The 13125-nt window shown below is 39.0% G+C and overlaps 1 protein-coding gene across 1 annotated transcript in view; it reads right to left on the bottom strand.

The window, feature by feature from the left end:
- FTO (FTO alpha-ketoglutarate dependent dioxygenase) overlaps positions 1 to 13125 on the bottom strand; it is a 456284-nt gene that overhangs the window by 326271 nt on the left and 116888 nt on the right. Inside the window, exon 2 of the mRNA XM_006148379.3 lies at positions 7252 to 7329. Within this exon, the coding sequence (XP_006148441.1) occupies positions 7252 to 7329 (78 nt within the window). The remainder of the gene's footprint in view (positions 1 to 7251; positions 7330 to 13125) is intronic.

Here is a 13125-nt window from a genome sequence, read left to right as displayed (position 1 = left end):
CTGATAAGGAGGCAAACAATAAACAAATAAGTAAAGTGTACAATATGTTCAGCGGTGAGAGTGTTATGGAGAAAAGTAAAGGCAAATAAGTAGGGTAGGGAGTGCTGGAACCAGCGATGCTATTTTACATAGGGTGTTCTGATAAGGCGACACGGGAGCAGAAGAACACAGGAAATAAGGATGCAAGCCCTGCAGATACCTGGCAGGGAGAGAGTTCCAGGCTGAGGGAACATTCAGTGCAAAGGCCTTGGGGCAGGAGTGTGCTTGGTTTCTTCCAGGAAAAGTAATAATGCCAGAGTGAGAAGAAGAAGGTGGTGAGGGGGAGGGGAGAAACAGGAAACGAGGTGAGGGAAGCAGGCAGGAGCCAGAACAGGTAGTGCTTTGTAGGTGAATGTTAGGTCCTAGGCTTTTACTCTGAACAAGAGGAGAAGCTGCTGAAGGGCTTTGGGCAAGAAAGTGGAATGAGCTGATTTATGATTTTTAAAAGATGGCTCTGAATACGGATGCTGTGTTAAAACTTGCCCCTGCACCAGGGGAAAGGTGGAGGGAAGCAGTTAGGAGAGGGTGGTAGCTTTGGCTGTGGTGTAAGCAGCAAAGGCAGTGAGAAGTGATCAGATTTTTAATACACTTTAGTACAAGTGGGATTTCCTGGTACCATTGCAGAATATGTAGTATTGAAGTCAGGTTCTTAAGGGTAAAGAGAAGGGAATTAGACAGAAAAGGGGAGAAGAGTATGAGTAGGCACAATGGCATGAGAGGAAAAAGGGTCACAGCAGAGTCAGAGTGGAGCAAGAAACTGTGACAGGAGTTTAAGGCTAGGGACTATGCCGGGCCATGGGTAGCAATTAGACCAAAGAGGTAGTCTGGAATCATTTATCAATGGCCTTATAGAATGTATATGCTGAGAAATTTTAACTTAACCTTGGAAGCACGTAAAACTCAACAAAAATGATAAAATAAGTAGGCACAAGTCAGACATATTTATAGGAATACCTTTTTGATGGCATTGGGGAGGGCATAAGAAATGCCAAATGAGGACGTTAAAACTGTGCAGGTGAGGGACCAGCAGTTAGCGTAATGGCTATGTCGCTGGACTCCCACGTAGTCGGCCGCGGTTCGCGTCCCGGACCCGGTGGCTTAAACTCACGCCGGGCGCGCGTGCGTGCGTGCCCAAGATCCTGAGAGGAGAATGGAGGATAAGGGATTGCGGTGTGGCCATCCCCCCGGGGGTGATTTCTCACTTTCTGTCTCTCTGTCTCTCTCTCTCTCTGTCTCTCTCTCTCTCTGTCTCTCTCTCTCTCTGTCTCTCTCTCTCTCTGTCTCTCTCTCTCTCTGTCTCTCTCTCTCTCTGTCTCTCTCTCTCTCTGTCTCTCTCTCTCTCTGTCTCTCTCTCTCTCTGTCTCTCTCTCTCTCTGTCTCTCTCTCTCTCTGTCTCTCTCTCTCTCTGTCTCTCTCTCTCTCTGTCTCTCTCTCTCTCTGTCTCTCTCTCTCTCTGTCTCTCTCTCTCTCTGTCTCTCTCTCTCTCTGTCTCTCTCTCTCTCTGTCTCTCTCTCTCTCTGTCTCTCTCTCTCTCTGTCTGACTGGCAAGCGCACGCGCCCTATAGCAAAAACTTCTCCAAAAAAAAACTGTGCAGGTAAAAGGCAATCAGTGTGGGCCTGAACCATGACAGTGTCAGGGGGACTGCAAAAGAAAAAATGATTTGAGAGATTATAAAGAGGTAAAACTATCACAGCCTGGTGACAGAATGAGGAACGAAAGCAATGGGCAGACATTGATGACGACAAGGTTTCTAATCCGAAGAACAGAACAAGGGGAAGGTTTCTCTAGTGAGAGAAGAGAATGAAGTCTTGTAAAAACGGATCCTTACTAAAATGTAAGTCCTAGCCTGTCACTGTTGTGCTAAAACCCTCTCATGCCTCCTTAACTCGCTCAGAGTCAGGGCCAACCTTCTTATTGATTAGACTGCAAGTTCCTGTACAACTGGGTCTACTACTCTTTGATCTCATCTCCCTAACTCCCTCACACCTCCAGATACATCGGCCTCAGGGGCTTGTTCCTTTCAAACTTTCCTCAGAGGCTTTGCTATTCCCTGGGCTCAGAACATTCTCCCAACTATCTACACGGCTTGTTCCTATACCTCTATGAGGTTTGGGTGCTCATACACACCACCCACCCTACAAAAAAAAAAAAAAAATACTCAAAGATTCCTATCTTTTTGTCAGTTTTCACAACTTCATCCCTAATGCCTCCAACATTACCTGGCACAGAGTGAAAGATCTAAGCAGATCCACTCAATAAAGTAAGTAAATAAGTGAATCATGTTGAGTTTGATGTACATCTGTAAGCCTTTAAGTAGAGCCACCCAGGAGGAGTTGGTATTGAAGCAGAGGAGGTCACAAGGGATCAAGACAGATGAGGACCGGGGGACTAGCTATTAGCGTAATGGCTATGTCACAGGACTCCCATGTAGTCGACCGCAGTTCAAATCCCAGACCCGGTGGCTTAAACTCACACCGGGCACGTGTGCGTGTGTGCCCAAGATCCCGAGAGGAGAATGGAGGAGGAGGGATTGCGGCATGGCCAACTCCCTGGGGGGTGATTTCTCGCTTTCTATCTCTCTGTTTCTCTCTGTCTTTCTGGCAAGCGCACGCGCCCTATAGCAAAAACCTCTCCAAAAAAAAAGACAGATGAGGACCATGGGGATACAAGCACAGCAATCTCAGAAGGTGCTAGAACTACAAGGGAAGAGGGAAGCAGTATGGCATTTGAAAGTACAGACAGCCAGGCTCAAATCCTGGTCCTGACACTTTCTGCTTACAAATCTTGAACAAACTTTATAATCCTCCCTATGCCTCGGTTTCCTCACATTTAAAACAAAGTTTAATAATATCTGCCAAAGAGGATGAAGGTAAGACTTAAAGGAGCTTACACACTCAATGCTCTTTAAAACAGTGCCAGAACAACCTGGCACATGGAATGCCCAGAGTAAGAGGAAGCCGAGGAGAATAGCATTTTCTCTGGATAAGAGGGGTAGCATTCACATATCTGGAAGCCAGAGTTTGCTTTGTGACTTGTATAAATTCCTCGTTCTCTTGTGTTCCAACATGAGCCAACAGAGAGAAGGCGGCTCTCTGCTTTTCTGCTTTGAGCTTTTTGCTGTTTTCTTGTTTTATTCCTCTATGGTCTTATCAAAAACAAAACAAAACAAAACTGCAGAACTTCTCTGAAGGAGCTCTGAATTGCGGCATGGAATGCAGAGAGGTGTGCAGTATAGCTAAAAGAGCACAGGCCTTCAGAATCAGTCAAACATGGGCTAGAACTCTAGCTCTGCCACTCAGATAAGTAACTTAGTCTCTCCTGATTTCTTTCTTTCTTTTTTTAAGTTTATTTATCCGTTTCCTTCCTCTATGAGAAAAAATGACAGAATGAGACAGACATCCCCAATAGGGTCCTGATGCCACTACCCCCAGCCTCTAGCAGCGTTGGCCCATACTCAAGGAGGTTGCCATCTCCACAGCCTCACAGAGTGTCAGGTATTAATACTGTGACACCCTCTGTCCCCTTTTCCTGATTTATAAATCAGGAATAATACCTACGTCAAAGACCTTAAGCCTAAAGAATACTAGCTGCTGACTACATATTCACAGAATAAATTAAGGAGGTTGTTGTGAAGAGTCAATGTGACAGCATTCATAAAACATAAATATTTACAGTTTCCAGCACACTGTAAGATCAACAGACGTACCAAACGCAGATGATCGTGATGGTGCAATGGTAACGAAGCACTCTGTGATGATGAAGCTACATGGGAAGGTCCTGGGTTCGCATCCTGAAGTCTCCCTGAACACCCTGGGGGTGAGTATACACACCCGTGATTCTGGCTGGCTGAGGCTGGGGATATAGGGTGAGTCATGGCATCAAGACCCTGCTAGGGATGCCTCCCCTCTTTCTCTCTCTCTTCCTCCCTCATTAGAAATAAGTAAACTTAAGAAAAGAAGCAAAAACAGACCAACATGAAAGCTGGATAAAGTCTTGTTTTTTTGACTGGCAGCTAGAACAGCATTCCTGTGGTGAGGGCCTTTTTTAAAGAACTCAGTGTCAGATCTGAACTTTCTATTTATTCATGTCATTAAAAAGTATTTTCCCTTCATCTTTTAAAGAGAATAGGTTTACTTTTACTAAGGTTTTATTGAAGTGCTAAGCCTTATTAGAAGGTACACTTAAGTGATTAGATATCGGTATCAGGGCTTGTTGTGGGTCTTGGAAAGATAAAAGAGAAGCCTGATAGTTGTTCTGTTTGCATTTGGGTTTCCTTTTATCCTCAGTGTATGGCTGGTTCAGAGCACAGTGGGCTGATAACCTTTGCATTTAATTCTTCATGTACTACTTTCACAGTACAAAAGCTGAAATGGCTCAGCAGCTGCTTTCTAACAATGCGTAGAATCATGTACCAGAAGGTTTATATCTATAAAAATATTAGGAAGCACTGCAGAACTGATTGCATTTTGTGGGTTTATCTGTTTTAAGGGTACTTTAAAAGTTATTTTTACCCTACTTGCAAAAGAATACACATTCATTGCAAATAATTTGGGAAATTAGAGAAGCTCAAAGGAGAAGACCTATCTCTATGGGATAGATATAACATTTCTGTATATGCCCTTCAAATCTTCCAGATGCCACCTCCCTGGTGAGGTATTTGTGTGTGTCAAACAAAAGTCAAAATACACTAAACTCAATATTATATAATCAGTGTTTTTAATTAACTGAGGCATGCATTTATTGATTTTGGTGCCTGATGCCTAGTAGGTGCCTTATTTGTTGGCTTAGTACTTTTCACTTAGTGTTCGCTTTTCCAAGCATTTACACCAACTAATAAAGCACCTGCTTATTAGGCACCAGGTACCGAAAAAGTAGAGGATGAAGGAAAACATAAAAAAAATTGTTAAAGTCAAATGAGGTAAGTGCCAATAAAGATACATTGGGCTGTCGGGCAAGTCATGATTCATTTCTGCACAGAAAAATACGCCATGATTTTCCTGATGACCTAAAGATAAAGTACAAATCAGGGAGAGAAATAACTCTCTGGGTGAGAGATATGCCTGGGACATTTTTTTTTTCTTTTTCTTTTTTTTTAAATATACTTTAAGGGCACATGTGCTGACTGGAGAAACACAGATAGAAAGCGAGAAATCACCCTCCCCAGGGGGGATGACTATGCCACAATCCTTTCTCCTCCGTTCTCCTCTCGGGATTTTGGGCACACAGGCACATGTGCCCAGCATGAGTTTCAAGCCACCGGGTCCAGGACTCTAACTGTGATTGACTACATGGGAATCCAGATGTAGCCATTACGCCATCTGCTGGTCCTAATACCCAGGACACTTTTTATAGGCAATGACACATGAACTCTACTAGGTAACACAGGAATTCACTAAGGAAATATGAAACACAGGTAATAAAGAGGCACATGTGAGCAAAGGATATGGCAAGAAAGCCCCAATATGAACATGAACAACCAGTTTGCGGTATCACAAAAACCCCATTTGGTTAAAAAAGATGAAAGAGGGAGACTGAAAATGCAAGAGGCAGGTAATGAACAACCACTATAACTAACATGCTCAGATTTATGTCATGATTAGTAAAAATAAATAAATAAATAAAAATACTATAGCTTCAAGGATTAAGAGTAGGGCCAGCTATGGTGGTTAAGGCAGTAGACTCATGGTCAACCATAGTTCAGGCCCAGACCTGACAGCTTGCTTTCTCACTTTCCCTCTCTCTTTCTTTCCCTCTCCCACTCTCTCTCTCTTTCTCCATCTCTCTATGCTAAGCACATGTGCCCTATACTAAATTTAAAAATAGTAATAATAACTAAAATTAAATGAATAATTCTTAAAAAAAAAAAAAGGAGGGGGGCAAAGAGTAAAACCAGAGCAACAGAGCAATCCATAAGAGGATTGATAAGGTGAAAAACAGTAGAGACTGAGAATGAGATGAGAGACAATGTCCTAGCAATGATAATGAACTAGAAGTTAAGAGACCTGGGTTCCAGGTGGGTAAACTCCTTTCTTCTCTTCCTTCCTTGGTTTTTGAAAGGCTGCTATGTAAAAGCAGATGATAGAGATACAAAGATAATATGGCCCCAATTCCTATTCCTCAAGAGCTTACATTCTGGTAGGATAGAAGAGTTGAAAATTTAATTATTTGTATTTGCCTAGCATGCTTACTCCTCCTTCTTTGGGAACAGGACTTCAATCTTCTCCTAAGAAAACCATCCATTTCTGACTCACATAATCCCTGGAATTTGAGTGGGAATGTTCCCACTTCAAGATTGGGTGCATGAAATAGGCCAAGCAAACAGGAAATCTCACTCTCCAGGTATAAGGACTGGTTTAGGTACAGGTATATACTCTAACCAGGTCAAGATCACTCAATAAAGACTCTAAGAGAACCAGCAAAAAAGAAACACAATCTTCTTCTAAGATCCCAGATGCCGAAGACCACATACCCCTTGGGGTGTCAGAGTCCTTCCATGATATCAAGTCAGAGCTTATTTTTTTTTTGAAGTCACAGAGGCAAAGTCAAGTCAAGATACCGAAAATAGAGATCAGCTGACATCTTTTGAGAAGCTGGATTTGATCACAAATTACGAAACGTTTAAGTTCAGTGAATTCCCCCCACTTTTTTGGTTTTTTCTTTGTCAGAGTGGGTTTTATTTGGGTTTTTATCATTAGTAATTTAAAGAGTGCTGACTAATTATGAGAGAGAAACAGAATCCTACAATTGCAACACAATCTGATAAGTGGTGTAGTTATTTATGAGGTACAAGTAGGACAGAAAGCACAGCCAACTTGACTTGTAGATAAGGTAACACGGAAATTTTCACAAAGGAGGTGATGCAAATTGAACTCTTGAAGAATTAGCCATCTGACAATGAGAGAAGAACAAAAGGATACTCTATCTAGAACAAACAATATGAGCAGAGGCTAGGAAGTGGAGAAGAGAATGGAATGCTTGGAAAAGTAAACAGTCCACTAAGTAAAAGTACTAGGTGCACAGCAAAAGCAAAGTGTGACAGATTGTCTCTGCTCTGTAGGCAACAAGGAGTCACTGGGTCTTCAAATCAGACTTTCTACCTCTCATTTAACAATTCTGGACCAGTGTCCTACTAGATAAAATAAAGTAGGTTAGAATACGTCACCACAAATTGATAAAAAAAAAAAATTTAAAAAAACTTAAAAGTACCTTACCTGCTGATAGAATTCATCATCTTTGGGGGTCAGATAAGGAAGCCAAGTGTCTTCAAGCTCTTCAAGAAGCCTCAATTTCTGTTTTAAAAAAAATTATTATTATGTTACAACTGAATATAAGAGGATCCCAATTGTAAGACAATCTCTTATTTTTTCAGTATAAGAATACAAAAAAAAAAAATCAGCCAGCTTAAATGTATAAACTTTTACATACAGAAATTGGTAAAATGCCCATTATAAAATTATTAAATTACACTCATTTTAAATTATACATTGTATGACGCATTCATTTAGAAATAATGATTTTATTCACTCTCACATTTTAAGAGACAATCTGATTCACTCATTGAATGTTTTAGCACTGGGATCTTTTTTATCCCTAGAGTCACTTTTTGAATCTTCAGTATAGTTTTCCAGGGCAAATCTTCCCACATTCATAATCTCCTTGAGACATGGTAGTTTGCAAATCCTTTTGTGATACTATCACTGGAAATACCAAACCAAGCTGTGAGTATCCATGTGCGTAACCTCAGGACACAGGGAATATTTATGTATCCTGTAAACAATTATTGAGAACTTTGCCACTTACAGTATTGCTTTTATTTTTTTTAAGAGAGATTTTTTTGCTATCGGGTGCATGCGCTCACTGGAGAGACAGAGAAATAGAGATACAGAAAGCGAGAAATAACCCCCTGATGGCCACACCCTGCAATCCCTTCTCCTCCAATCTCCTCTTGGGATTTTCAGCACTCACGCACATGCACCTGGCATGAGTTTTAAGCTGTCAGGTCCCCAACTGGAGCTGCAGTCAACTACATGAGAGTCTAGTGATGTAACCATTACATCATCAGCTAGTCCCCAGTATTGCTTTCTTAAAGTGATCTTTCATCTCTACAATAATTACTAGCTCTGAGTTAAGTACCTTTGCTTCTTTTCTTTTCCAATTTTATGAACTAACCTTTTTACCGTCCGAGGCTCTTTCAGGAGATTATGTTGTCCCCCAAAGACAACTGTGCAGTTCAAATGAAGTAATGGAGAGAGTATCCCATACTATAAAATATCTTTAAATGAAGCAAATACATGTAATACATGTAAGGGGACTCCCTTCTGAGAGCTTTTGGCCAAGAATACCTGACTTTATGTCAAGCACATATAGAGTTTGTATTTATGCATGGTATGTAAGTGGCATATGTGCATACACAGACACACATACACAGAGACATGTATATTCTAAAGAAATTACTTATAAGAAAAAATACCAAAAGTCAATTAGTTTCAAATAAAACTACAATACAACACACCATCAGAGTGCTGGACCCGGTCAGCCAGTAAGTCACCTTTCTAAGAACGGAAACACAGTGCTCCTTGATCTAGGCCAGCACGGCCTCCTCACATAGTACATGGTTGGGTAACTACAAACTGGGCTTCAGCTCCAGCCTGCTCCAATGGCCACTGTTTTTACATAGCACACAACCAATTCAACCAAACATGGCGGCCTTCACCACCTTCGCTTATTTTCTCCCACCCCAGGAGAGCAGCCTTTTCTTACAAACCCTTTATAGTCAGAAATGTACAGAGCCGAAACCCTTTTCTGTAGAACTGAAGTTCTTTCTGGATCTTTTGTATCATTATCCAAAGTGAACAAAGAAAAAGATTGTAGAAATAGAGCAACTAGTCAACCTAGGAGAGAAAAAAACAGTAAATTCAACTCTCTTTGCTTTTCTTCTTTTTTTTTAATTGTCAGAGAGCATATTAACTCACCAGAGAGAGAGAGAGAGAGAGAGAGAATCCCACAATGGATTGTGGTCATGCCATAATCCCTTCTCCTCCATTTCTCTATCCAGTCGAGCTTTTGGACACAAAAACACATGTGTCCAGTAAGTTTTTCAAGCTGCTGGAGCCGGGATTTGAAACACAGTCAGCCATGTGGGACTCAGCTCTCTATACCAGTAGGATAAAGTGTAGACCTAGTAAATTCTACTCATGCATAAATCTAGTCTATTTATTTAATTAAATCTTTTGTTTTAACAATAGGTATTTTCTCATTTGTAATGAAAAGACCAACTTTCCAGTTAAACTATGAACAGTTTTTCTTTCCTAAGGACCTATAATACTAACATAACACAAACCATTATGTATAATTCACAAACCAGTTTGAATAATTCACTAATTAATTGGTTTCATCTGTTTTCAGTATTAGTCATTATTTGGGGCATAAAATGACTAGTGATATTCCTATGCATATACTTGCACATTAATGTACTCTAACAAATTTAATACAAAATTTATACCTCAATTTTTATTTCAAGTTCAGGAAATCTTATATGTTCCTACCAATGTTTTACTATTGATAATTCTTATCTTCATAGATGGTAAGTGCCAGAAAATTTACAGATGCCAAAAAAAACTTTTAAACCTTAAACAATTAAAATGTGCATTTTTATCTCAAACTTCAAAATTAAAATAGTATCATCAAATTGTGGATAAGACCCTGGACTCCCACATGGTCAACCTCGGTTGGAGTCCTGGATCCAGTGGCTTGAAACTGATGCCAAGTGCATGTGAGCGCATGCCCAAAATCCTGAGAGGTACACGGAGGAGAAGAAATTGTACCATGGCCATACTCCTGGGGGGTGATTTCTTACTTTCTCTCTGTCTCTCCAGCAAATGCAAACACCAAGTAGCAAAAAAATCCTCTTAAAAAAAAAAAAAGAATATTATCATCACTTTGAAACTGTAATGTAAGAGATATAGAAAAAAAATCTTCAAGAGATACAAAATTTTTTTAATTGGTTTGGGTCCCAGACCTGGTGGCTTAAACTCACGCCGGGTGCATGTGCGTGTGCGTGTGCATGTATGTGTGCGTGTGTGCCCAGGATCCCGAAAGGAGAATGGAGGAGAAGGGATTGTGGCCTGGTCATTCCCCCCTGGGGCAGGTAGGTGATTTCTTGCTTTCTGTCTCTGTCTCATTGGTGAGCACATGCACCCTATAGCAAAAAAAGAAAGAAAGAAAGAAAGAAAGAAAGAAAGAAAGAAAGAAAGAAAGAAAGAAAGAAGAAAGAAAGAAAGAAAGAAAGAAAGAAAGAAAGAGGTAAATGCCTACATGTCAGCATATATCTATATAAAAATTTGTACATGATTGTTCACAATAGCTTTATTTGTAACTGCTAAAAATTGGAAACAACCCACAAGTCCATCAACCAATTAAGTACTATGGAATTTTTGATGTTATAGCCAATGAAATATAAATTTTTACCTTCAGGTTTTTGGTTGCTAGAATATAAAAAATACAACTGATTTTTGTATATTGATCTTGAGACCATGTTAAATTATTTTAGTACTAGTTGCTTTTTTGCAAATTCTATAGGATTTTTTATATAGAGGCTTATGTCAAATGGTAATAAAAGCAGTTTTACCTGTTTAACATTTATCTTCAATCTAGGTAACTTTTATTTCTTTCTTGTCTTATTGTACTGGCTAGAAACTTTAGTAGAGTCTGGTATAGAGGGGTGATGGCAGACAGCCTTGTATTTTTTTCTGATCTTAGGGTGAAACCATTCACTCACCAGTAGATATAATGTTACATGTAGGGTTTTCATAGATTCCTGTATTAGGAGGAAGTTCCCTAGATTGGTGAGTGTGTTCATCAGGGTTGATGCCGAATTTATTTAATGCTCTCACTGCATTTATTTGGGTGACCATATGGGTTTTCTCTGTTAGCCTAATATGAATTACTTTTGTTTCCTGAATGTTCAACCAATCTGCCTATCCTAGGACAACGATTTTAATGTATTATCTTTTACATATGTTGTGTGAAATAATGTGATACAATTTCCTTAATCTTTTTTACATTCACATGCATAAGGGAAATTGATCAGTAGATATCATGAAATATTTCTGTTTGGTTTTAGGACTGAATTTTATTAATTCTCTGAATGAATTTGTGTAGATTTTTTTTCTTAAATATTTGGTAGAATTTATCAGTAAAGTACATATTATAAACCCTATAGAGTATTCTTGCTTTTTTAATAGAGATTTTTGCTACAGGCCACATGTGCTTGCCAGAGAGACAGAGACAGAGAGATAGAGAGTGAAAAATCACTCCCCTCCAGGGGGGATGGCCATCCCACAATCCCTTCTCTTCCATTCTCCTCTCAGGATCTGGGACATGGATGCACACATGTCTGGCCTGAGTTCTAAGCTGTTGGGTCACGGACTTGCACCATGGTCGACTACGTGGGAGTCCAATGACATAACTATTACACCATCTGCTGGCCCCTATTCTTGTTTTTAATATTCAATTATCTTTTATAAAGATGTAAATAGTTAGGAATAAAGTATCTTATATTTCCCACACTTACTATTTCTGATGCTTTTCATTCATTTATGTAGACTGAGATTTGCTTGTAGTGTCATTTTTTTCTGCCTGAATGCCTTCTTTATCATTTCTTACTGTGAATTTCTGCTGGTGTTGAATTCTTTGTGTTTTTGTATATTTGAAGTGTTTATTTCACATTTTTTTTTTAATACTATAGCATTTCTCCACTGTCTTCTGGCTAATATTCTCCCTAGAAGAATGTTGCTTCTTTTTCCCTGGCTGCATTTATGATTTTCTCTTTTTCACTGGCTTTAAGTAATTCTTATTTTGGTGTATTTTTATGTTCTCTCTTCATGCTTTTGTGGTTGGGGTTCTTTGAATATCTTGATCTATGGATTTAAAATTTTCATCAGGTTTGGAAAATATATGTCCAATACATTTTCTTTTCCCTGTTCTTTCTCCTTTAGTGACTTCAGTTATATGTATAATCTGCTTAACGTCATTCCACAGCTCACTGAAGCTTATGATCTGTTAACTTTTTTCTCCTGTCATTTTCCTTTCTGTATTTCATTTTGAATAATTTTCTTGCTATGTTATTATTTTCTTCTATAATAACTAACCTGCTCGAGTCCTGCCCACTGTCTTCTACCTCAGACATTGAGGTTTTCCTTTTGAAAAGCATTTTTAAATTTTATTTCTCCTATGTTTCTCCTTACTATGCTCAATTTTCTCCCAATTTCTGAACTTATTAACTACAGTTATAATCACTTAATGTACCAGTCTACCATCTGTGCCAGTTAGGCCTGCTTTATTAATTTTTCTCTACACTGTCAGCCATATTGTCTTGTCTTATAATTTTGTCTTACCTTCCATGACTTATACTTTTTGATTGGATTACAACACCAGAAACCTTAACATCTGAGTGCTAGAACTTGTTCTTGTTGTTTCTGTAAATATCCGTGAGTGTTGTTAGATATATTATTTATGTTACTTAGAAATAGTTTGATCCTTTCAAGTCTTGTTTTTAAACATCAAAAGAAAGAAATAGAACAGCATTTAGTCTAAAGCTAATTTTGTAACATTATTGAGGTGAAATATTTCAGAGTATTCTCTCTGGTTAAATTAAAATAAATAAATAAATAAAGTTAAATAAAAGATCATTCTTTGAGAAAAAAAAAAAAAAAAGTGCCAAGTCATGTACCTAGATGGTAGAACTAGCAGTGGAACTTGAGTATTTTGCTCATTAGCTTACACGCTTTGTTATATTCACCCACAATATCTGCATGGTTTATAGTTTGCAGCAATACTATGAAACAATGTTTTAGAGATGAGGAAACAGAGATTGAGAAAGGTTAATTCAGGCGTGATACCACATGTAGGAACTGACAGAAACTGCATTCAAAATACTCTTGACTCCAAATCCTCTTTATTTGAAACGATGCCACATTTTCACTGAGGATAGGATAGAGAATGCTGAGTAGGGAATACTTTTTTTTTTTCTTTTTATTTAAAGCAACTATGGTGTGTGTGTGTGTGTGTGTGTGTGTGTGTGTATA

Source organism: Tupaia chinensis, unplaced genomic scaffold (assembly GCF_000334495.1).
Source record: "Tupaia chinensis unplaced genomic scaffold, TupChi_1.0 Scaffold000235_1, whole genome shotgun sequence".
In the NCBI taxonomy this organism is placed as follows: domain Eukaryota; kingdom Metazoa; phylum Chordata; class Mammalia; order Scandentia; family Tupaiidae; genus Tupaia; species Tupaia belangeri.
This window is presented reverse-complemented; position numbering and strand designations above follow the sequence as displayed.